The sequence below is a fragment of the Diceros bicornis genome, chromosome 12, assembly GCF_020826845.1.
Source record: "Diceros bicornis minor isolate mBicDic1 chromosome 12, mDicBic1.mat.cur, whole genome shotgun sequence".
Taxonomy (NCBI): Eukaryota; Metazoa; Chordata; class Mammalia; order Perissodactyla; family Rhinocerotidae; genus Diceros; species Diceros bicornis.
The window spans coordinates 77279344-77305243 of NC_080751.1; the positions used below are offsets into that span (position 1 = coordinate 77279344).

Consider the following 25900-nt stretch of genomic DNA (forward strand, 5'->3'; position numbering starts at 1 on the left):
TCCACAGAGGACGTGCCATGACCCACCTTATCTTGACGAGAGGAGTGAGTTAGAAAGCTGGAAGGTTAGGGAGGGCCAGCCTAGGATGCGCCTCGAATGCAGAGCTGAAGTATCCTGGACCGGATTCTAATACCTCACATCAGTATACGGATTTGTGATATTAGGAGGAAGACGGACACTAACACTACACACTCTCTTCCCGAGAAGAGAGATAAGAGGCGACACTGCAAACTCTGCAGGAGGCCAGCACAACTCCAAGGGAGGCCAGCACGACTCCGCAGGGGGCCAGCACGACTCCGCAGGGGGCCAGCACAACTCTACAGGAGGCCAGCGTGACTTGATGACACCACCAGATGAGCACAGGACAAGAAAAGAAGTGCAGGTGTCTCTGTACTTCTCCCTCTCAGAATCTGCTGGGCTCCTAGATCCAAGGACAGATGTCCTTCATCAATTACGTGAAATTATCAGCCATTCTGCCCCTGACTTCTGCCTTGTCCACCTCCACTCTCCTTTCTGGAGTCTCTGCTCCATCCAGTGACCAGCACTCTCACTACCCTCCACGTCTCCTCACTGCTCTTTCATATTTTCCAACTCCTGGTGTTTCATCGTGTGATTTCTTCAGATCTATTTCATAGCTCATATTTATCATTTCTAATGTGTTATTTAATGGTACATTGAGATTCTGATTGCCTTTATTGCTTTTATTTTTATTTCTAGATCTCTTTGCTCTGTTGTCACATCTGCTGGGCCACTTTTTATACCCATTCTTCCTTTGTCATACTCTTATAACCACTTTTATGACTTTAGACACGATAAACACACGTATTTTATGTTGTGAACCTGATCACCGCAGAACCTGAAGTCTTGGTGGGTCATTTCTAGGCAATTATTTTATTTCTGCTCTCTCCTCCTGATGGTGGCTTTCCTCCTTGTGCTTTTATCATTTGGGTCAGGATCTCCGCAGGTTCCTTCGAAGCTTATACTTGGGAATCTCTGGGGCTTGACTTCATCATGAGCTTGGCCTTCCACTGAGAATAGAGTTTGAAACGTAAAAGTTTGTTATCCTCCAGAGCGGGTGGGCATTTTGCTTCTGCATGGACCTGGGGAGCCTGCAAACCTGACATCCCCTTAAACTTCATTTTCAGCTTGAGGTTTTCCACGCCACACAGGAAGCATAAATCCCAGCCAAATGAGGGTAGATTTGGGGTTAGGAGTCTTCAGGGACATTTGTTTGTTCTTGTCCCTCTTCCTTCTGAAGCCAACGCCAGACAGGTAAGCATTGCTCTTGTGACCCTTCTATGGGGTGGATTTGTTTTCAGGTTCACTCATGAAAGACGTGACTCTTCGGAGTTTGTCCTCTGCGTAGTGGAGAGAATGGGTCTATCCCTTTATCTGGCTCAGCCCCGGCACTGTCTCCTGATGGCCACGTTGAAACGCTGTATCCAGGCCATTTTGATTGGCAAACACCAGTTTCAGTGACTGGGGACCTCGCTGAACTTACACTATTTCAGTATTCATCCAATATTTTTAGTGTTTGGTACTGCTTATGCTTCTCTGAACATTCCACACATCTTATGGCCTTTTGTGCTATCTTTGCAAATTCACCAGAGAGCATCCCCTAGATTATAAATCAGCAGAGGAGTCGCTAAGATACTGCCTTAACTCTGTAATTAACTCCGTGAGCTTAAATCAATAACTTCCTCTTCCTGAATCTTAATTTCCTAAAGAGGAAAATGAGGCTGTGGAATTCTACATTCCACCCATAAATTTGCCATGACTTAAAGTACCAAATACAACACAGAAATCTATTAAATTTTTCTCTTCATAATTTAGAAAAATATATGTCAAATGTACAGTGATTACTATAAAAATAAAGCAATCTAAACAAAAACTCTTAAGTGAGAAAAAGCTAGCTCCTTCATAGTGCAAAGCACACACTCTCTTTAGGAGATAATTAGAAAATCCTGAGATTTTAAGTATTCAAAATGCCATGCTGATCTGAAGGGATAGGAATGTAAATGAAACATGAAGTCACCGATTCTGAATGCTGATGCTGAACTGGCAGATTTTAAAAATCTACTGGTTTTATTAAAGAGTAAATTTAGTTTTGCTCTCCCTTTTGTGATAAGAATAACATCTATCATTAACTGATATTGTGTTTATTTTTTCAGCAGGTTCAAGAAACCAAAACACACGCCTCGATTGTGTCTTCTGAAGGAGCGATCAAGAACACAAGTGGAACTAAAGAGATAAAGTTCAGTGTAGACTTCGCTTAGGTTTCCAGAGAACCGAATCCCTACAGGCTCATCCACTGAGTAAGTGCTGAATCATAAACGATGTTCATTTTGAAGCAAGGATGGACTTTCCTCTGAGAATAGAGCTTTAATTAGTAAAAATTAATTATCAGTATTATTTCCTATTAAGAAAACTGACCTTGAAAATGAAAACACCCCTCTGTGCTGGACCTATGACTTCGGTGAGGACAAGTGAGCTAAGGGTAGACCTGGTGGACGGGAGCCTGCCCCAGGACTCGGGGCGAGTGCCGACAGACACGTCAGCACAGAGCAGGCTGATGAGTGGGTGCTGACTTCAGCGCCCCTACATCTTGTCCCCTGTAACATGGGCATCCTGCATGACGACGCTGGGAGTGTTAAGTGAATCGAGTATGTAACATGCTCCCAAAAGTACTGTACCTAGTAATGCAATAACACATACCAGCAATTGTTTTTAGTGGTAGTTTTATTATCTAAGTCTTGGGGTTCCAATGATAAGCCAATTTCTGCTTGACTTTAATATCTTTACTGTGTACTCAGTAAATACGTGTTGAACTGAATCTGATGCTTAATTTTTCATCTCCTAGGATCCACACAGGGACTCAAGGTTTGGTGAAATGTAAAATTTCCATTCATTTCTTCTGTTGATCAACCGTGGAATCATTTCCGCCCTTCAGAATAACCTTAAATGGAAAATAATTGTTCTCAGCCAGGTTCTCCAGTGGAAGTTAACTTGGAAACATTCGATACTATGAATACAATGAGAATTGCTATGTTCCGAGAACCCCATAGAGGTGTTCTGACTCCAATTCTAAAAACAGCCATGACCTTTGTTAAAAATAGTCCTTCTTGTTCTCCAAATACATGATAAATTCTTATGGCAAGATTGGTTTTATTTTTATAATCAACTGAAGAATACAAGGTTTCAACTGTCCTTCAAACTAATGGGGTTGAACCCAATCTGATTCTGTAATTGGGATACAGCAGAAATTCTGAGCTATTAGATGCAGGTCAAACTTGCCATCTTACTCAGAAACCTTATGAGGCCTTCATACATGATAGCTTTATGGAGATATAATGCACATACCATACAAGTCACACATTTAAAGTGTACAATTCAATGGTTATTTTAAAAAATACAGTTGTGCGACCTCACCATAATCAATTTTAGAACATTTTTATCACCTCAGGAAGAAACCCCATGCCCATTAACAGCATTCCACGCTCTCTCTTTCCCACAAAGCCCTGGCAATCACTAATCTGTGTTCTGTCTCTGTGGATTTGCCTGTTCTGGACATTTCATAAATACAGAATCATAGAACATGTGGTTTTTTGTGTCTGGCTTCTTTAACTTAGCAAAATGTTTTTGAGGTTCATCCTTGTTTTCCTAGGTACAAAAATTTCCTCTGAACCTCCACCTCCCCGTAACAATTATCCAACTGAGGTATGTGTGTTTATTCTCAAACACGTTCACTGCTTTTCTAGAAAGGAGGGAGGGCTTCACATGGAACCAGCAGAGATCATTAGGGAAGGGAGCTGGCAGAGCCTGGATACAAATCCACGTGAACTGTGTGTTCTCACCCACCCACTGATTTTAGAGCAGGGGATCTTAATACCAAGCTTTAGGTATCAATAAATCACTTGAAATTATCAACAGACATTTATAGGCGTGAACATACACCCATTTTTCTTAGGAGGGAGTCAATAATTTTCATGAAGAACTTAACCTTGGGGAGAGAACCTGACATTAGAATTTAAAAAAGTGTAATTTATTTTTTCCTGGACAATATAGCATAGAAACACAAAGTGTTTTTACTACAACTTGTCAGAGATTTTCTATAGATTATAAAATCACTATTAAGAAGGGTAATTTTTTTTAAATGGTTACAAAGTCTTGCCAAATTAATTCCTCCTTTCCCAATCCCACCCGTGTTTGGTGTTCAGAGCAAGTGGAGGAAAATCAGTCCAACTAATGTCTGGTGACTGGGCACAGGAAGGGGCACGAGACGTACCTGCATTGTAGATAGAAACGTACATTTTAGACAGATAGCTCCATTTTGGAAAGAAAAAAGACTTGGGTGGGTGGGATTTATAAGAGCTGTGGAGTCCACAGGGGTCTCCAGAGTGCAGAGAGGACAGGGCAGGACAAGATCCAGGACCTGGGTCTGAGGGTCGAGGAAGAACGGCAGGAGGGACAGCACCTCGTCTTCACCCTCCGTCGTGTGGCTTCGCCCGTCCAGGACCCACAGCAGGCGCCCTAGACGGACGCAGGAGCCAGAACTGGGGAGCAGCAGACAGGCGACGGGGTAGGAGGGGTAGACGTGGGTTCTAGGCGGCAGAAAGAGGGGATTTCAAGTGGAAGACACAAGCCTGCTGTTCACAAAGAGAGCATCGTGCACAAGACGCCCACGCAGGCCTGGCGGTGCTTCTAGGTGGGACACGTCAGGCTGTCTCAGCAGACACCGTGCTCTGTGGCCGGCACCTGCGCCTGCTGAGGAGATACGATCGGAGGAGTGCAGATGGGGATGGAAACGTCCTGTTCACTTCAATTCCAAGGCAAAGGTCACGAGGACGCAGAAACAAGCAAAGAAGAAACAAGTAAAGAGCCTGTGGCCTCCAAAACAGCCAGCCGTGGACTGGGAAACGGGAATGCCTTGGAATATTTTCAAAAACACACCGAAAAGAACTTCACTTCAACTATATGATCTCTTGAATATCAGTTTTTGTAGCTAATGGTGGGTGTATTCAGACAGTAATGAAAGGCCCCTGACTAATGCTGAATATATATATGTACATATATTTTCTATATCTTTACCTATCACCACAATTAATTAAGTCTACTAGAAGAAAACAGGAAATTTACTATAGTTTTAATATAGTATATTTAATATATATATTACTATAGTTTTAATATAGTATATTTAATATAGTATATTGTATATTTAATATCTCATTTGTAGCAGTCCTGTTTGAATTAAAAGTTGCAAAAAAATTTTTCCCTGATCTTTATTCAATGTTCTATTACATCTAATAAATAAATTTCTTACCCTTAAGAAAATTTCATTTGTAAGTCAGGAGTATGATTGAAGCCAAGAAGGACCATGATTTAGCATGAAAATTCACATTTATATCCACAGATGCCAGCGATGAAGTTGATACCTAACACTGAAAACGCCTGTTTTATCTTTCATGGCCCGTCATTCTAGATGGAAATGCTCGAGTCATTATTATTCTTTCAGTAAGAGATTATCTGTGCTATTATGTCTTTTCAGTTTCCATGAGAATAGGTCATGTTTCATATTGTGATGTTTGGGGCTATTTTTACATAAAGCTCCTCCAGTAAAATATATCAACAAAGAAATTAAGAAAATCAGGGAAAGAGTTAATGCTACAACCTTGAAAATGATAGCTTGTTTTGTGATAATCAAAGCCAGTAGCTGGGATGTTTAAATAATGCAGAGTGGCTTCCCATTAGCAAACGAGTCTGAAAGATAACATTTAAGTGGCTTCCATCTGAGTGAGGCCTTCTTGGCTCATCAAGAGACACAGTGTGAGACAGACCACTGGGCCTGAGGGCACTTACATTTGCAGTGGGATTGCTTCCACTAACACAGACGACATCTTGTTTTTGAATTGTCAGTACCTCTTTTGTTAGCTTCAACCGGATGTCATAGGCATTTCCAGACCCTTCGTCGTGCAACAAAGCAATACCAGTTTTAGTCTGCAGAAACAAAGGGGAACAGACAAAGCGGTGTGAGGTGAGGACCAGCGGTGAGCTGCTCCCTTGTCAACAGCTGCCTAAAACACGCATGGACATTCACCGAATATGTACAGGAGACCTGCCCTCCTCTGAGAAGGACTCCACTCATTTAACACAAAATAATGGAATTGTGAATCACTTTTTCTGAGCAGTTTTCATAGGATTTACATAAAAGATGTTTTTAACAGAAAATTAGCCAGGATGTTTTTTTAAAGCTTGAAAATTCTATTAGTATTTTATTTTAATCATTTTTTTCTGCTTCTAGAAAGGTTTTATTTTTCACTTTAACCAAAGCTATTTGAAAGAAAATAATAACTTTAAAAAGATTAAAACAGGGCCGGCCCCGTGGCTTAGCGGTTAAGTGCGCACGCTCCGCTACTGGCAGCCCAGGTTCGGATCCGGGTGCGCACCCACGCACCACTTCTCCGGCCATGCTGAGGCCGCATCCCACATACAGCAACTAGAAGGATGTGCAACTATGACATATAGCTATCTACTGGGGTTTGGGGGGAAAAAAATAAATAAATAAAGTTTAAAAAAATATTAAAATAATATTTGTGTGAGGATTTGTTGGTATGGAGCACGAAAGTGACACACTGAAATTAAGCAAAACCTTTCTGTCAGAGCTGCACTCATTAGACAAAGTCACCTTTATCAGAACCGCCTGCGCACGCTCTGAGCTCCTGCCACGTGGCCTCCGCTTCCCATGGAGGTGGGGACCTGCTGGGCTTTTGTCCCCCCACTCCCACCAGTATCACCGGGCTTGTCAGGAAGCACTGGTCAGGAGGGACATTTCAATAATTAAGGAAGACGATGCCCCAGGTTTTCTCAGCAGGCAGAAATGGATGCGTCAGAAAGACACCTCTGCGTAAACGAAAAGTTGCCTCCTCCGGTGGGAATGTTACAGAAAGTGCTTCTCGGCGACCAGCTCTCCCAGGCGCCCTGCCCCCTCGGCCTGGCCACGTACTGGGCGGCACAGGTCTTGCATGGAGGAGGACCGCGTTTCTGTCCCTCGTGAGCGCCAGGACAGCAGAAGGAGGGAGTCAGGATTCTCAGAAGGGTTCTAGAGGTCTGCGTCCTCAGGCCAAGACACGAGGAGCGGCCCCACGGCGTGCTGGCACCACAGCTCAGGTCCCAGAAGGGAGGGCTGAGCCCAGTGGTGCTGCTCTCCCCGCACCGTCCCCGCAGAGGCCGCTCTGGTGCTCACGACACCAGCACACTCATGGCCTTACCAGGCAGGCCATGCTTGTGAGCAGAAGGAAAGTGGGGCAGCCAGCTCCTCCCAGAGAGAGGTCTGGGAGAGGAGGTCCAGCTTTAGTGGACGGCAGAGCTGCGATCCAAGGGCGACGTCTAGGGCTAGAAACGTGGGAGCGACAGGGTGTCTAAAGAACGCCGGCGCCTGCCTCTCCCCGAGACCTGGATTTAATCGACATGGGACGCAGTCCAAGCATCAGCAGTTTTGGAAACTCATCAGATGTTTCTGTTAAACAGAAGAGTTTGGCAAGGAACCTCCTGTGCACTCCCTGGAAACGGAGACCCGGCCCCACCGACTCTACCTGCCGAGCCAGAACCTGCCTTTTCCCAAGCAGGCGACCAGAATGCACCTTAGCGTTCAAGAGGCCCGGAAGTAGTTTCCTATTGTAAACCGCATAACTGTGTGAAAACATGAGTGTTCTCCCCCAACAGATGGTATTTATTTACTGAACAACTGTACAGGCACACGACCATACTGACGTACACTACCACACGGTGACCGTCGACACAGAGGCCAGAGAATTTGCCACTGCACTCCACATGTGACCTGTTACAAAGCTGTGATTTAAAAACATACACAAACAGGAGTTCTAATGGCCACTCCAAGCCCCTGGAGCATCTGTGCACCACGGGCTGCACACCCCCACTCCGTCAGCCACTGGGGCTAAGAGTGGGGTGATCCCCCGAGGCGGGGATGGCGAGAACTCGGAGCGCTGTGCCGGCTGTATCTCCAGGAGCCGGTTGAGGGGCCTGTGACTTCCTCGTCACAGCCTTTCTAACGAAGCAATGGCTGCGCAGGCTTTGGGTGACCCCAGCCATGTCTGGGCGCCTGGGCTGCCTGGACCTGACTTTCCCTCTCTGCTCTCACAGAGGGCCCACCCTGCCAGAGTGACATACAAAATGGAAGAGTTGGAGCAGGATCCAGCCAGAATCCTCCAGGAGTGTAACTCCCATCGCTAACACCTGATTGGGAAAAGCAGACTCCTAACTACTGGGACGAAATCCACGCAACGCCCCGCCTTTCCCTTCACCTGTGCTCCCACGGCACCTTGTTCAAGCCCCACCTCCACACTCCACGTGCCTCTAACACCCACACCTGCTGACGGGTCTGCACCCCTCCCCCCCGACCAGCCTAGAAACAGCCGGAAAGCAAGAACCGGTGCGTGTTTGTCTTTGTGCCTGGAGCAGAGAGCACAAAGTCCCCGCAGGACAGGCCATCGGTCCACGTGTGTGAACTTGAAGACGGAGGACTTGAACGTGCTCTCAAATGTGTCACACTTATTCCTTATTCACACTGCCTGTAGGATCAGAAAAGCAGGTGTGTCTGTGCGAAAGGAGAAGACCTGAGAGAAGACATCTAGACCGCACGTCCCGGTCACTCAGCGGCAGATCCATAACAGGGAAGCCCAGGCTCCCCTTCGGGGTTCACCCTCCCCGTTGACAGAGACACACAGCAGCCAGGCCTAACTTCCCGAGGCAGCAGCTGCAGGGATGCCCGGCCTGCAGGGCCCCCCGGCCCCACGGCCCTCACGGCCCCACGGCCCGCACTCCCCCACAGCCCCAGAGCCCCACAGCCCCACGGCCCTCACAGCCCCATGGCCCACACTCCCCCCACGGCCCCATGGTCCCCACTCTCCCATGGCCTCCACAGCCCCACAGGCCCCACGGCCCCATGGCCCCCACTCCCCCCAAGGCCCCGTGGAACCCTCGGCCTGTAGGAGGACGCTGTCAGCAGCACCTTTACATCCCGTCTCCGCTCGCACTTCTCCGTCCCCACAGAGCCCATGCTCTCCCCTGTGACCCCACCCACCAGGCACGGAAACAGACCCGCTCCCGGCACTGCCAAAGTCAGGGCAGGCGAGATGACTGACCTTTCCTGCAGAACGGGGCTGCAAGTGCCTCCCATGACTGTCACCAGCAGCCCCAACACAAACCTCTGCTGCTGCCTTGGTGGGTCCAGACCCTTTCCTGCCATCCAGGACACCAGCTGTATCCTTCCCACTTCCTGGCATCCTTTCCCGTGTCCCAGAAACCATCTACATGCACACGCACACTCGCATACACCCACGCACACACGTGCATACACATGCACACATGTGCACAAAGCAACGCACACACTAGTGCACACATGCACACTCATACTACTGTGCACAAACACACGTGCACAAATGCACACAGTACCGCACACACGTGTGCACACATGTGCATACACATGCACACACACTCATGCACAGCAGATATAGCAACATGCTATGGTTGGGGTGAGGCTACCAGTTTTGTCTCATACAGACCAAGCCTGAAGTTGTAAAGTTGGAAGCCAAAACTCAAAGTAAAAGGCAACGTCCAATAAAAAATAAACTTAGAGGCAGTGTTGCAGAGAGAGGTTTATTTGGAGTGTGGTGTCGGAGGTCATTACACATCCTGTTTATAAACACAGGCTTTAGTCAGCATGATGTGGCATCTTTGAGGCAATGTGGGCAATGTGGGCTGGCTTCCTGCACTCCTGTCCCAGACTCATGTGTGGATACACCCGTAGGCAGACTTTATTGAGCATCATTCAGTGAGGGGTGACCTCTGTAGGCATGATCGCTGCCTCCGTTCAGTGAGACTGGGGGACGCTCAGGAGAGGGCCTGGGGGCGGCTGCTGGTGAGGAGCGTTCTCAGACACAGGGTCAGGCCCCGGGACAGCAGATCAAGAGGCCGAGACCAGGACCAGGACCACAGCCCACAGCTCCAGGCACCCGTCACTAAAGGCAAGCCTGAGGCCGGGGCAGCTCCTTCTGAGAAAGGGGCTTATCCTGAACTTGGTTTTTAGAACAAGAACTGTTTCAGTTTACATAAAAAAGTGCAATATTGACCCATTTATATCAATACGTAAAACTCACGTACAATATTACTTTTCAGCTAATTCATCACGCCAACCACCTTGCCATGTCTGCCAATTATCTGTCTTGGAGAAAAAACTGTCTGCCCAGGAACTCCCACAACGAGAAAACAGCTGAACTAAGTTTCCAAGAGGATACGAGCTTGCCAGGATAAAGGCCAAGGAAAGGACGGTCAGAGCTTCAACAAATTAAACATAGTACTTAAACTATATTAAACATTTAAAATGTTAGCTAATGAAAGCAAATAGCATTCAATAGCGATTTAAAATGAGTCATCTGTTGCTTTATTATGCCATCTGAGCCAGATGAGGCCATCTGAAATAAACCCAACTTCTGCTCAAAATATTAAAAAAAAATAGGACCACAATCAAACCGGAGATAATTAAGCATTCCAACTCAAAATTATAATTTTATTCTACTCACTTTCTTCTATAACAACACTCCTTTTATGTCAAATTGACACACGTGTGCAGAGATAACTATCGCCATAGCATCAACATAACGGACGTTCAGCGAATGCGGGGCCCTGAGCTGCTGGACACTGTCTGCTGTCCTCCGAGAAACGCCGAGCACAGGGGCAGAGACGAAGCAGGTAACGGCTGACAGAGCGCAGGCTGAGCCGGCCAAGCGAGGGGCGAGCCCAGCGCCTCCCTGACCCCAGCGCTCGCAGACGGCGCGGCGGTTCTGGTCCTTTATCTAACCGAATACGTTTTCTTCACACATTACTTGGAAATAAAGTAGTTAACTTCTTCAAGACTAAATGTGGGCCTTTGCCATTCAAAAACAAAACGATTAAAAACAAAACAAGAACAGAAACAAACCCCCGCCCACCCCAGGATCTCCCCGACGAGGTTGGTGGCAGTGCCCTCGCCCTGGTGTCTCAGTCCCAGCCAGGCCAGTCCAATGGGAATCCTGCGCGGCCCGGGAAATCCGTCTGGATCCCAACCTCTCACCACCTCAGCTGCCACCACTTGGGCCACGCGCCGGACTAGCCACCAGTTCACCTGTAACTGGCCTCCCACTTCCACCCTTGTCCTCAACACTGGCTCTGGAAGTCACAGCCAGGGGAGCCTCTCAAAGCAGAGCCCACATAACGCCGTTCCTCCGAACAAGAGCTCCCTGGAGCTTCCACTCTCTCGTCCGCACGTGAGGCCCGCACCCCTAGAACTCTGTGTCCTCTGGTCTCCTGGCTCCCTGCTCAGGCGTGTGTGGCCCGAGAGCCTGGCCCAGGGTCTTTCCACAAACTCCTTCCCCTCCTGGTCCCGCAGAGTCCCACGTGGCCCCTCCTCATCTCCTCTGGGTCATGACTGAAGTGTGGCCTCAACAGGCCATGCTAACAGCCTGGCTCAGGGCTCCTGGACCCTCTTCTCTGTGTTGTTTTCCTCCCTGGAACCCACCAGAACCCGCGCCTCTTGCCAACAGAGTGGACACCCCATGACAGAGGATCGTGTCTACTCTGCTCACTGCCAAACTCCTAGCCCCTACAGCAGACCCCATATAAACTCAGGGCACAGGACACATTTTTCAAACAAATGAAACAGGAATGCTACCCCCCCATAAATTTATCTACGCACTCATGAAATTCCAATAAAAATCCAATAAAGAAGATTTTGAAATTTAGCATGATAATTCTAAAGTTGTATTTTGTGAAATAAGATCAGTACTGAGAGGGGGACCGATACACAACATACTAAACCCATAGCAGTGCTGCAGCACCACTGCTGAACAGGCAGGGCCATGAGCCAAAAGGGAGGGTCCAGACAGAGTCTCCATTATATAGGGGATTTATTACATCATCAGAGAAAAGAATAGTTCAAAAAAAAAAAATCTAAGACCATTGTTTAGTGATTTTGGTAACTATAAACATGGTTCCCATACTCACAACTTATTTCAAGAACAATCACAGAGCGATCAACGAGTGTAAAATGTAGAAAAACAAAATAACTAAAAGCGTGTGAAGAAAATATTAGTGTGTGTGTGTAAACAGTACTGGTTAGCTTAACTCAAAAGCCAGAAATTCTTGAGAAAAGGATTCATGGAATTCACTATATGTAAATATAGAGCTTTTATATGACAAGAATCCCATATATGAAAATATGTGCATACAGCAGACAGAGGTTAACAGAAATAGGCTTACAAATAAAAAGGGAAAAGTAAACATCCTCTAACACCCAAGAACATGAAAAGTAATTCCCAAAAGAAGGAATAAAATGAACAACAGATTTAAAAAGCTATGCAACCTCACTAGCCACCCGAAGTCCCACAGTTCCTACAACAGTCATGGATGGTTTTTATACTATTAGGTAGGGAAAGAATACCCACGCCTAGTGTCGCCAAGGACACGCAGGAATAGACAGAACCGTGCATGTGGACGGTGGGGGCGCTGCCACCAATGTCCTGGAAATGTTCAGGAACAGAGTGGAACATCTGCTGTGCCTGGTCTCTAATGTGACATTTCTACTTCTAGGGATTCATCCCAAAAGTACAATCAGACGGGTACCCTGAAGGTTACGGGCAACCTTGTTCCTCTCACTCCTTTTACATCTAACGTCCATTATAATTTAACGTCATACTGAGAGCTACTTAGAATACTTACTTCTGCATCTGTTCACAAGAAAAGTGCCCAAAGACATCAATACTTGCAGAGCGGGAGAGCACAATAGCACCTAACAAACAAAACATTAAGTTTGTGTACAGGGGCCGGCCCCGTGGCTTAGTGGTTAAGTGCGCGGGCTCCGCTGCTGGCTGCTGGGGTTCGGATCCCGGGCGCGCACCGATGCACTGCTTCTCCGGCTGTCCTGAGGCCGCGTCCCACATACAGCAACTAGAAGGATGTGCAACTATGACATACAACTATCTACTGGGGCTTTGGGGAAAAAAAAGGAGGAGGATTGGCAATAGATGTTAGCTCAGAGCCAGTCTTCCTCAGCAAAAAGAGGAGGATTGGCATGGATGTTAGCTCAGGGCTGATCTTCCTCACAAAAAATAAATAAATAAATAAATAAATAAATAAATAAGTTTGTGTACAAATACAAATGTAAAGAAATGCACAGAGAAAATTTAAAATGATAGGATTTAAAAATAATATTTTATATAAATGTCTACAATTTTTAATCATGAGGCTGCATCATTTATTACTGATTATTTAAATCTGTCAAGTGGCTCTGCTTTCATTCAGTCCAGACACTCACTGCTGAAACGGATTTCCCTTCATACGATCTAAGGTTGCATGCAGCAGTCTTCTCACTAATTAAAAAAAAATCATAAATACTAAATTTAACTATTTCATAGCTTTTAAATTTAATTATTTTACGACTACATCTCTGCTCAAATCATTCACTTAAAGTATTTGTTGGAAGTATCCACACTGATGCTTTCTAATGGAGTCAAACAAAATGGGAACCTATTCTACAACAGAATATACTTGATAGAAATATCACATACTCTTACACTCACCAAATATTCACAGCTATTCTACTAGTCGAAGAAGGTGAAAAAAATGTATGCAGGGAATTATGATGCATTTCCCTTGTTTATTCAGATATAAGCATGTTTTCTTCACTGAATTGTTGACCTAAATTAATTGATGAATGAATATCAAGTGCTTAAAGAAATTTAAAAATAAAAGTCTATGAAAAGGCACAGAAGAGGGAAAAATTCTACCTGCATAACTGACTAGTCTATTCCAGATTATAGGGAGAGGAAGAACAGACAGAGTTGTAATTTAGTTCAGTTTCCAGCAATAGCACTTTGTAACGAGGAATTCTCAACTGCTAATATTGTCTCTTTTATCTTGGGTTACCAGATCTACCACATACGTGAAAATTCCCTGAAAGACTGTAGGCAGCCTCTACACTTATGGTGTAACTGCCACTGTGAGGCTTGTCAAGATCCTGCAAAGCAGAGTGATGTCACAGAAAAAGTGTCAGATGACATCAAAATTAATTCCAGTCCTGTAACACGCTGGCTGTACACATTTGGAAAATCAATCTTACTTCTTTGAGTCTCTATTTCCTGATCTGTGAAATTAGATAATTCCAACTTGACTTGGATGACAGAATGAGTAAATGAGATGGTATTTGCGAAAGTTCTAACAGATAACCTGTCACAAACGGCAGAAGGTGAAGGCAATGGGGTGATTTTTCTGGTAGCTTATCTTTTTGCACTATTTACATATCAATAAAAATCAAGAGTTTGATGTTTAAAGTCATAAAAGGGCATTCTCCTGAAAGTGGGATCTTCTGCTGAGACGTGCTGGCGGGTGACACCTCAGTCCCGTCATCACGGTGCCTTCATAACTCAGGATCATGTCCTAGTCACTGCGTCCCGAGCCATTCCAGGGCTAAGGACAGGCTTGGTGTTTAACGAGCGCTTTTAATTTAAAAGCATACACATACAAAATACATCTGTTTAATCAGAAATGCTCATCTGACCTATTTTTCTTAGTTATATGACTTTTGGTAAGTTATCACTCTTCTCTGGACATTAGTTTTGGCAACTATATTTGGAGATAATTGGATCTCTGTGGTCCAGTCTGTATATTAATACAGGATTCCATGATTATTTTATTCATTTTGATTTAAAATGACATTATCTGATTCTTTGACCAAAATGGCAATGCAATAATGCATGGAGTAAGATCATATACATAAAAGTGATTGAGAAACCTCAAACTGCCATATAAATTAAAGGGATATATTTTCAACATTGTTTCTCTTAGGACAGTCTTGCTTAAATAGACTTTTTTAAAAAAACAGTACCTATTATAGTAATTACTTTAAGTTCTGCTAAATCAGGATCTGCAATCATTTCACCTGAACCGCTTTAAAATTTACACTTCACTTATTCTTAGAACAAAGTTTCCTAGGAAATTAAAATGTGCATAAAACTGTAGGGACATGTTTGACATTAGATATAGAGTAAGCTTCAAATTCTTTAGGGATGTTCATAGGTTAAATGCAATTAATTACAAACAGCCTTATCTAGTCAGTTCCAGAGAACCAAAATGTCCATTACTTGACAATACTTTTATCACATTTCTCAAAGTTTAGGGAACTTCTCCCCAAATATAAAGGCCATGGTTTATTCCACCTCCACTTCACCTTCTTCTTTCAAGTTTCTCAGGACCGTGTCCTTTAACAGACTGAACTTCGCCTACTTAGGCCAAAAGCAATGTCAGCGGGAAAAAAATCCATCATCAACGCCAACCCAGTCCCAGTGCTTTACAGTTTATAAAGCACTATTGGGCGTGTGTTGTTCCCTCTGGTGCCTCGCCCTAAATGGCAGTGCCCGCCCCTTCTGCAGACGACACCCGTGTAACAACTACCCCCCAGAGAAAGTGCGGACAAGTACGGCACGTCCGACGTGCTGTGTGTGACGAGAAGTCCTGGGGCACCACGGCTGCCCCTGTGTGTTAAATCCAATCTTAACAACGTTCTCTGGACTCCAGCTACCCACCCGAGATGGACAGTCTCTTTGTTCGCCTAGAAGAGAAGCTCGCAGAGAGAGTTCCGTAAACGTAGTCTCTACAGCCTCAGTTCCTACTTTTGCAAACCAGGCTTTCCCCGACGCCTGAATCAGACTGCTCTTTCCGAGCTCACGGAGCTTCACATTGGCACAACTCCACGCCCAGTTCAGTCCCCTGACCCTCGCAGCCCAGGCTTTGCCCCTCACTCCCTCCCCTTCAGACGCCCCTGAGCATCCAGGGCTCCACTCCCCCTCCTCCCACTCCTCAGCCTCTGCCTCGACTCCCCCACTTCTTGCATCTCATTGTCAGGATCCAACAGGGCTCAGAACTCGGCCCTCTCCTCCCCTCTCCCTAAAATCACCCCTCAGTAATCTCACCCAATCTCCTGGCTTTAAATACGACGAATGGGCTCATGACCTGCAGATCTGCATCTCCAGCTAAGATCTCTCTCTCAATCTGGATATTTGCATCCAACCCCCTCCTCAACGTCTCCACTTGGATACCCCACAGACATCTCCAGCTGCATGTGGTCCACAGTGAACTCCCACATCTCCCCCCTCAAACCTGCTCCGTCTTCAGCCTTCCTCATCACATTTGAGGGTAACTTCATCCTCCCAGCTGTCCGGGTCAGCAGCCACACAGTCAGGCGGATTCCTTTGTTTCTCTCACAGTGCGCACTCGCCCCATAGAAAGTCCCGCTTGATTTACATCAAAATGTACGCAGATTTCCCCCACAGCAACCACTCCAGCCTGAGCCACAGTCATCTCCCAGCTGGAGAGAGAAAAAGCCCCATAAACTCTCCCTGCTTCTACCTTCCATCCTTCTGTTCTCAACAAAGACGCCCGTGACCTTTTCTTAGGCACTATGTCAGATCCTGTCATGTCTCTGCTTACAATCTCCCACTAGCTCACAAATTCACCAAGAGCAGAAGCTAAATGTCTGAAACGCCCCTCCAGCACCCACAGCCCCCGCCCCCGCCCCCTGCATGTTCTCTGACTTCACCCTCTACTCTCATCCAGCTCACTGATGGCTCCCCATAGCTCCAGCCACAGCCAGAACTCTAACACCCCTGCCCATACCCCCAGATGTCCACTTAGCTGGATCCCTCACCCCCAATTCTTCCCTCAGATTCTGCCTCTCAGTGAGTTGGCCACACCGTTAGGCCAAGGGCTCGTCCTCCAGACTGCCCAGTCTGCCCAGGTCTTCTGAGCCCAACTGCAAGGAGTTAGGGTCCAACTAAAAGTTAGGGAACAGTCCACAAAGGACCACCCTCATTTCTGACACTAAGGGTAAGTCCAGGGTTTCCCAAAGCCACCCTCAGGTTTGATCAATTGCTGGAAGGACACAGGACTCACTGAAGGCTGTTGTACTCACGGTTATGGGTTATGACAGGGAAGGATTCAGATCAAAATCAGCCAGAGGAAGAGACGCTTGGGGCGTCTCGGCGGGTCCCCAACGTGGAGCTTCTGTGTTCTCAGGGTGCACCACCCCCGGCACTGGTGTGTGAAGCACACAAGGGGAGCTCACCCAAGCCTCCGCGTCCAGGGGTTTTATGGGGGCCCCATTACGCAGGCATGATTGATTATCAGACCACGTGCCCGAGGGCCCACCACGGGTCACCTCATTGGGACAAACTATCAGGTCTGGTCCACCATGAGTGACAAAGGCGTTCCTGTCACTCAGGAAAACCAGAGTTTAGAGGCCACCTCCCAGGGGCGGGGGACCAGGGCCAGGCCTCTCTTTGGGCAAGGCCAAATTATTCACTGCCCACCTCCCCAAACACTCTTTAAAGCGTCATACTGCCCCAGCTCCACTCCACTCCTCAGATGCCCTGTGTGACTCTGGTGTTTATTTTTCCAGGGCACTTTTCAGGGTTTATATATTATGCAATTTACTTATTTAATAGGCTATTGTTTATTGTCTGTCTTGCCACACTAGACTGTGGGCTACAAAACACAGATCTTTACTGTGATCACATATGAACTCCTGATGCCTAGAACAGGCTCAGCACATGGTCAAGGCACAAAAAATATCTGTCAGTAAAGTCACCTGTGAAGAATATGAAAATGTCACTATTGAAATCACACGACGGCAGAAGAAAAGCCAATTATCCAGAGATATGCTTTTTTACTCAGGCACTTTTAACGTGCTTTTTACAATATAAATACCTTGGAAAATGTGGTAAATGATTCAGATTCAGTAGAGCTAATGACAGTTTGTTTTACAGACTTTGAGTGTGAATGTGGTCCATTAATTGGCAATATGGTGTTGGTTTTATGAAAGAATTTTGGTGTCAAGGAGAATATAAACCCCTGCTATGTCACCTTCTAACATGCTGAATGTAGGTGAGATATTTTGCTTTTGTGAGCCTGGGTTTCCTCTTGGAAAATGAGGCTAATATTGAAATAATAATAATAATAATAATAACAGTAGCAGATATTATGTCAGAAACCCTGCTGAGAAGTTTACAAATGTTACTCCATTTAAGATTCACCACAAGCCAACAAGTGACGTTTTCTTAAACAATCCCCATTTTGCAGAGGAGTGAATTAAAGCTTCAAGAAGTCACAGGACTTGATGAAGTTGTGAATAAGAAGTGAATTAGGATCTGGGCTACACCCGTTTGCTGAAGAGCTGTACTTAACCATCGAATCCTCTGGTCTACCTGTCAGAACTGTTGTCAAGATTACACGGGTGCAACAGGAAAACTATCCGCACGGCCCGCTCAACCTGTCAGGTGGTCTCAGAGCAGTTCCCACACGTGATGTTCTGTTTTCACGCGGTCCTTCCGCCTCCAATCCTGCACTAATCACCAACATCACTTCATCGGTACTGACTTGAACACAGCAAGTCCCGTACTTGCAACTGGCTTTCCTCAAAGGTCCACACCACCTCTCAGCTCGGTGACAATTGCAGGGGTCTGTATGTGTGTGTGTGCATGCACGTGTGTGCGTGAATGTGCCTGTGTAAGCATGTGCATGTGTGTGTGCGTGTGTGTGTGTGCATGCGTGTGTGTGTGTAATAATGTCGGGAGGAACCAAGAAGTAAGAGGCTAGTGGAAAATCAGCCGAAAGGAGTGCGTTCCCGGATTCTGGGTCAAGGTGCAGGAGCCAGACTTCCCAGGGAAATATCTGGGAGCTGGGTGATCAGTAAACCATCTCTTCTCAGCCTCAGTGATAGACCTTATTTTTTCTTTTTCATAGTCAGCGCCCATTGCTTTAGACCAGGATTTCATTGAGGATATAGGTCTGTTTCACAGAGAGGCCAGATGATTTGGGGACGTAAATGAGAAGACAAGACAATGGTTTTTCCACTTATATGAAAAGATGCTCAGGCTATTTTAATGCTCATCTCATATATTTGGGTGTATCTGTCTGTGTTCAGCTTGTGATAAAGTAATACAGTCTTGCTGCAGGGATGGGCCATTATGGCATTACTTTTGGTCAAGATATTTAGCGTTTTATAAAATACGGACTATAAGTTCAAGCATAGATATGTTTTTTATGATTAGCTAACAAGTATTTCCCACCTTAGAGCTTTTACAGCACATTCCTCACTGCAATTATAAAACAGATGTAGTGATGCTGATAAAGGCTTTAAGGATATTATTATAAACTCTGTCTTTTAAAATACACATTTTGGTTCAGTCTTCTAACTAGAAGCTTTTTTCTAAGCAGCCCCAAGGTTAAACACGGGCGTTCTCCAGTGTGTGCAATGGCCGTGCAGTGGTGAAGCTACAGGGATAAACACCTGTTCTCCAGCTACACGATCCTAATGACTAGAAAGTGGGCTGATTGTCTTGTCTAATTACTGTAAACACGGCATGTCATGAGCTAACCAGATATGACTGACTATCATCATCTATATGCAGCTCTGATTGTGTAAAATAAAATCATTAAATTTCTGTGTCATACGATTCGTCGTTACTTCTGGCATAAGAATTTAAAGTAAATGGTGTGTATTTTTAAGCAATTGTCAAAATAGCTTTTGTTACGAATATTGGAACTAAAATGTGGTAGTAGATAAATGTATAAAAAATGACAAAATATAAAATGGCTAAGAAAAATAGAACATCTGTCTAATTGTTATTGTTTTTAACGTGTTTCTGACTTTTACAGCATTTTATCACTAATATTATCTAGACGAATCACATGAGGAAGAAATGACGCAGTGATGGATCCAGGGATCGAAAATACACTAACGTATCATAACACTTGCCTACTCAGCTCCCCCACTGGCTGCAATGTCCTGGATGTGGAAACGTGTTAATTTGCGTTGTGTTTCTATGCCCTGTTGAGTGTGTCAAACATGAAGAGCCCTCAAAAGTGAGTAAAGACTATTTTATTCTTTCTATACTGACATGAAAACTCAACTTGCAGGAAATTTATCTTTAAAAATAAGGCCTACCAAGTAAACAATGGGCTCACTGCTGCTTGGGGATTGCGGGCACGCTGACTCTGCCTCCCTGGTTTACTCCCTTCATCCCTGGTGCCCCAGCTCCGGGAAGAGTCACAGTGGGATTACTGTCAGCTGGAGTCGGGTAATATTACTCCTGAGCAGGAGCAAGGACGAGCCAGGTCTATAGAGCAGTCTTACCCACCCAAGGACAGACTCACTCAGAACCCTGAGGTGCAGGCGCTGGGTCCTCTGTTTGGGGGTCAGGGCCTCACCGGTGGAAGCTGCCTCCTCCACCAGGGGCTCCAGCCCTGCTCGGGGCTGTGATCAGCAAGCCGCGGGAGCCTGCGTGGCCTGATAACGCTCAGCGTCCTACATGCTCAGAGCTGGCATGGGAAGTCTTTCTAAAACTCTTTTTCTCTCGTTCTGTCTCTCTCTCAAGTGTGTTCCTTGTAAACAGTGCAAAGTTGGGTCTTGCCATGTATCCAGCTTTTTAACTGAAGTCATCCTGCCTCCCACCTGGGAGGCAGCCATCCACATGGTTTGATCTCTTTCTACCACACTGAGGACTTTTTCTCTTTGGCCATCTGCTCTTTCTTTTCTGCTTTCTTCAGACAAATTCAGTATTTCTTACTATCCATTTCATGACTTTTAAAAAAAAAGTTTTAACCCTCCAGCTGTGTTTTATTTTTCAGTGTCTTCTCCAGGATGAGAGTGTACATCTTTACTATCACCATCTGCCACCAAATAGCATCACCTCACGAACATGAATAACAAACTAGCCGCAACTGCACGGACACTGGCAGAGACAGGAGACACTCCGCTGTGAAGGCGCTTCTCCCACTGGCTAACAATGTAAATTAGCACGATTACATGACTATTGATGTCAACCATCACTGGCAATATTATTTATTTTTTTAACTGTTAAAACCGCTAATTTTCATCTCACATATTTCAGGCACTTAATGTGAACCTTAATTTCAATTACATGATTCTGTTTTTCCCTGTTTGTTTTCCTAACTTAGTTCTTCAACTAAAAATGTACCTTCCGTGAAAATCCATAAAATACATCAATTCCACCTCGGATGACATAAGAAATGTGATATTACTGCCTGCTTGTCTGGGTAAACACTTCTTCAGTGTGTGGGGTCAGCTAACGCATCGCCTCCAGGCGCTCACAGAGTCACCAACTGTGGGGGACACGGCCGGGCGCCACAGGCTCCTGTCCAGACACATGGTCAGCGTCATGACCCCAGCACCCAGGACTGCACACCTCAGATCCTGCTGGAAGACAGATGGAACCACATGGGGACAGGGTTTCCCTCACGAATCCTTCAACACTCGTCAAGATGAAGTCTGCCCTCAGAATTCCCAACGCCCTCTGCTTATAATCATAACTGGAGTTAGATAACTAAAAATGCTGGGCCCTAGAAGAATTAGGCATTTCCTCGGCATCAGGTGGGAAGTTACTTACAGTGAAAAAGCCTCAAAGGGCACAGGTCGGGGCACTAAGGCTGAGTCGACTTCAACGAGACGGTGGCTTCCAAGGAGCCTTAGCAGCAAGGCTGGAGCCTGGAGACACTGCCCACGAGGGCACAGGCTCCAGGCAGCCCCCACTCGACCAGCGGGCACGGCCACTGTGTGACTTAGGGAGAGACAGTGGGAGGGCACCAACGTCCTACCATTCAACAAGGTGGCAGAGCATGCCCAAGTCAGCCACAAGGTCAGGCCTGGAGGGTCAGGGACCACATCATCTAAACCACTGGCCTCCACAGTATCACTGCCAGAGCGTCACAGGAGATGGGTGCACCGCACGTTCCTGGTTACTAATAGTGGTGCAGCATGTGCATATGACACATGTGTATATGCACACGTGTGTATGTGTGCATACATACAGATACGTTATATACATATAATATTTTGTAAACTGGGCAAGTATTATTCAAAGAAGTCTTTTTTCAGGTTAATTATAAAAATGTATGTATCTATCTGGCTTAAATAAGTCTGTTAATATGAACAACTAATGAGAGAAGAATGACGGGCATTAGAGTCCACTAAAGATCCTCCAGAAGGAAGGCGAGACTTCACTACAGAAGATTCAGTCAATTACCTTCTTCCACGCCTTCCCCTCAGAACCAACAACAACAAATACGTAGATGAGGACTTTCCGTCTTCAACAACATGAAGAAATGGGACTAGCTTCAGATCACAGCACAGGACGCTGAGCAAAAATGAGGCAAGGCCCTGACACTGGTCCACAATTCCTCCGACTTGAAGAAGGACATTTCTCTAAATTTAAGCTCATGTTCCTGAAAGGCAACCTCATGACCCTATGATTAGAACAACGGTCTAGGGATTGTAGGCCAAGGAGAAGGCAGTGAAATCCCTGCAGAGACGCTTCCATAGGAGGCGCAGAGGAGGAAGGCTAGGGATGCAAATAACAGGTGCTGGGACAATGGGTTAACACGTGAGGAAAAAGGAGAGTGGCTCCTTACCTAATTCCAGAGGAACTGAAGATTAAGTCGAAAACTTGAAAATAAATATTTTCCTGATTTCTGAGTTTAGAAATGCTTTCCTAACAGCGCACAGAAAGCCAAACCATGCAGGTAAAGATGGGCACATACAATGACCATCACATGTTCTATCTGTCCCAGGAGCCAGAGGATCCACCCAACGAGACCCTGGAGGAGGGGCCTGTGACAACAGGGGCAGTGGGAGGTCGTGTCTGGACACTGGACATGTGTAGGCCTGTGTGCACGGTAAACACAGAAAGCTCACTTCCCCTACAGGGGCCTAAGTGCTACATTTTAGGATTTGCCTAACAAACGATCTTTTTTCTGCAGGGCTCTACATTTAAATCAACACTAGCTTCCACTGAAAATCCACCCACTTCACTTGATTGAGAGTTCAGAGAAAAAGTGAAGTGAACATGGAGCAAACGCAGAGATCAAACAGCTCCTTTGAGGGCACACTCCGCGCTCCAACACTCAGGGGTGTTTCTTTCTGAAGCATAATTAGGATCAAGCCAAGCTGGAAAGACGAGGAGAACCTGGTTACTCTGCTACCACACCGTCACTACGATCTCAGCCTCGCTAGAAACGAGGTTTTTCCATCACATCTTTTGACATGTTTCCTGTCATCAGGGATGACATTAGTTTTAAAGAAAAGTATCCAATTATTTTAATTTGGAACACAAACACGGGAAATTCGTACTTTAGGAAACAATGTTTCCGCATCACGCGAAGATTAGTGTGATGGAGGGATCCATGTGGATTTTGGCAACAGCAGAGAGAACTCTGTACCCACAGGGATTCCCTGAACTTCTCTAAGCTGTGGGACCAGGAGGCCAGAAAAATGCACAAAGGTTTCAAGGAGCCACAGGGGGAGGCTGGAGTAATGGCGGGAGGGTGAAGAAGGGAAAAGAGGCAGAAAAACGTTGAGGCCAGAATCTCAGGAGAGGACAGGGCTTCTCAAACTGGCTGCCCATTGGAACCACCTGCTAAGCTTCAGAGACCACTGCCGGCTGGGCCCCCGAAAGAGAGTCTGGCCTCACAGGAAAGGGGTGAGAGATTTTACAAACTCCTTGGGTGAGCCTACTGGGCAGAAAGTTTTGAGAATACGGGGGGCAGGACTGGAAATGGGAGAATGCAGAAGCCGGAGAGGCCTGAGGAGGGTGTTGGAAATGAAATCTGGGGGAAAGGGAGGCCCAGAGTGGTCACGTGATCCCCACAAGGCCAAGCCCTGCAGAGCAGGTTTGGGGTAGGAATCAGGTCCGCCTGATGAAAACGGCCTTGCCACTGGAGGGTTCAGTCCAGAATGTCCCATCCATTTGAGCCAGAAGGCACTAAGAAATTAAGACTCCGTGCCAAAGCACAGGCACTCACCAAGTGTCTACGGAAAGAGGTGTAGGCTGAAACGGTACCCACGCTTCCCCAGGAAGACTGGCAACTTCAACCTGGACTCCCAGAGGCACCACTGCCGGGTGAAGACAGGTTGCAGGCCTCTTCTTACCAAGCCCGGTGGTGAATTACATACTAAATTGCAATACGATATTAAGAAGCACGGCTTATATTTTCCCGTAATCCGGGAAAATGCCATAGGTTAAGTCTTTTAAACTTCTGTTTTAAAGTTTGATTAGAGGCAAACTTTAATCAGTAACACTGACTATGTAACTGCCCTTCAGATGTCTGATATAAAGTGATTGATTCTGCCATTCCAATAAATTTATACCCGTCAAAGAAAACAAGCAAGATCTGTCAATAATGACCTACTTATGATGCATTTTTTAAGGGAAAAAAGATAGGACATCAAGTTGTTGAATGATTTCTATTTCTGCAAAAATAGACGGCTATAATGAGTCACGAAGATCAAAAGACTCTCAACAAAATAGCATAGCATTTGAATGATTTGGATTTGACGCAAAGAAAGCATTTCAATGTTCTTTAAAATAGATATCTACCTGCTTAAACTGCATTTTAAAATGCAATCTAATTGTGAGAAAAATGTTGGGAAAAAAGACATTGTACACACATTTAAAAGTCATAAAAGTCGTTAAAACAATCAAAACAAAATAAATGAACTACCATTTATCATTACCAGAATTCAACTGTCAGTCACACAGATATTACTGCTGGAGTTGTCAAAACAATTCTTTATATATTTCAAGTGAGAATTTATCACTGCTTTCAAAAAGCAAAATTAAAGACAAGCCCTCATTACTGTGTAAGTGATACTACTGCTTTTAGAAATGAGTCTGCCTGAGCTTTGTACATACTCTCCATGAACTTATGGTTTGCAAAGAGGAATGGACTGTCGAGGGGTGTATTTCTGGGCCAAGACGTCGTTCTGCAAAAAGGCAGGGGCATAAAAACATAAGCTCTCTTGGGAAGAACAAATTGCAGGTGCAAAGCGGATGAAGAATAAACTTCATGTATCTAAACTTTTCAAATGTGCCACATATTTCAGTGGAGATGTATGTCACATTTGACTCTGAAATTAAATTAGGCATAAGCTTCCAGCTTTTTTTAATAACAAAAGTGACTGAATTTAGCAGGTTTCCTGGCATCAAGTTGAACGTTCTTCAACCTTGTCAGAAGTTGAACTTGAGTCACGTGTATCAAAACACCCATACAGGCAACGACATTTTACAACCAAGTTCCTTAGAAGATCCTCTTGTATCATAGCTAAGATCCATCTTTGCTATGCTGGATTTCTTTAATTTTAACTCATAACATTAAAAGAGAAAATGGCACAAACGGCTAATTTTGATGCTATTAAACATGAGTAGGAAGAGAATGACTGACGAAGCCACAACTCCAAGACCCAGCTTGTAAGGTCAGTGTCACAGCAGCACACCCACCTGCTCGGCTGGGAGCCTTTTCAAGAAGATACTGTAAGCCACCATTACTTCCTGTGCAGAATTAGCTACGCCACCGTTGCAAACTTTCCCACAATTGCCTGTTTGTTTTATTTTTTCCAATCTGGTAATAGAAACTTACAGATTCATTCTGTGAGAATGTGGTTAGAAGAAGCAATCTTGTCTAAAAATTATTACAGAAATAAATAATGCACAAAGATCCTTACAATAGAAGATGACAAAACTCACTTTTTAAAGACTTTGACCACTGGACTGATCCCGATTTATACATATATAAATAACATACATATATAAATAAAATCTATCCTTAGGCACTGAATATTTTTTTGTAAAGATGATAAAGTAGCATGAGCGTAAGGTACAAACTCTGACCAAAAATAAGGAAGGATTCTGACCACTGACACACGATTCCTCAGACCTGGGGAAGGACAGATATTCCTCTAACATCCAGTATGTGTGCACACTGTACACACTTCACAGACTCCTCT

General features: G+C 45.3%; 1 protein-coding gene across 6 annotated transcripts in view; it reads right to left on the minus strand.

Annotated features, from left to right (window-relative positions):
- Window positions 1-25900, minus strand: part of SNTG2 (syntrophin gamma 2) — a 303678-nt gene that overhangs the window by 205855 nt on the left and 71923 nt on the right. For 4 of the 6 annotated variants that reach the window (XM_058551875.1, XM_058551872.1, XM_058551874.1 and 1 more), the window contains exon 2: window positions 5857-5994. In XM_058551875.1, the coding sequence (XP_058407858.1) occupies window positions 5857-5994 (138 nt within the window). Of the gene's footprint in view, window positions 1-5856; window positions 5995-25900 lie in introns of those variants that run through there. The other 2 variants (XM_058551873.1, XM_058551877.1) reach the window with 2 other exon arrangements.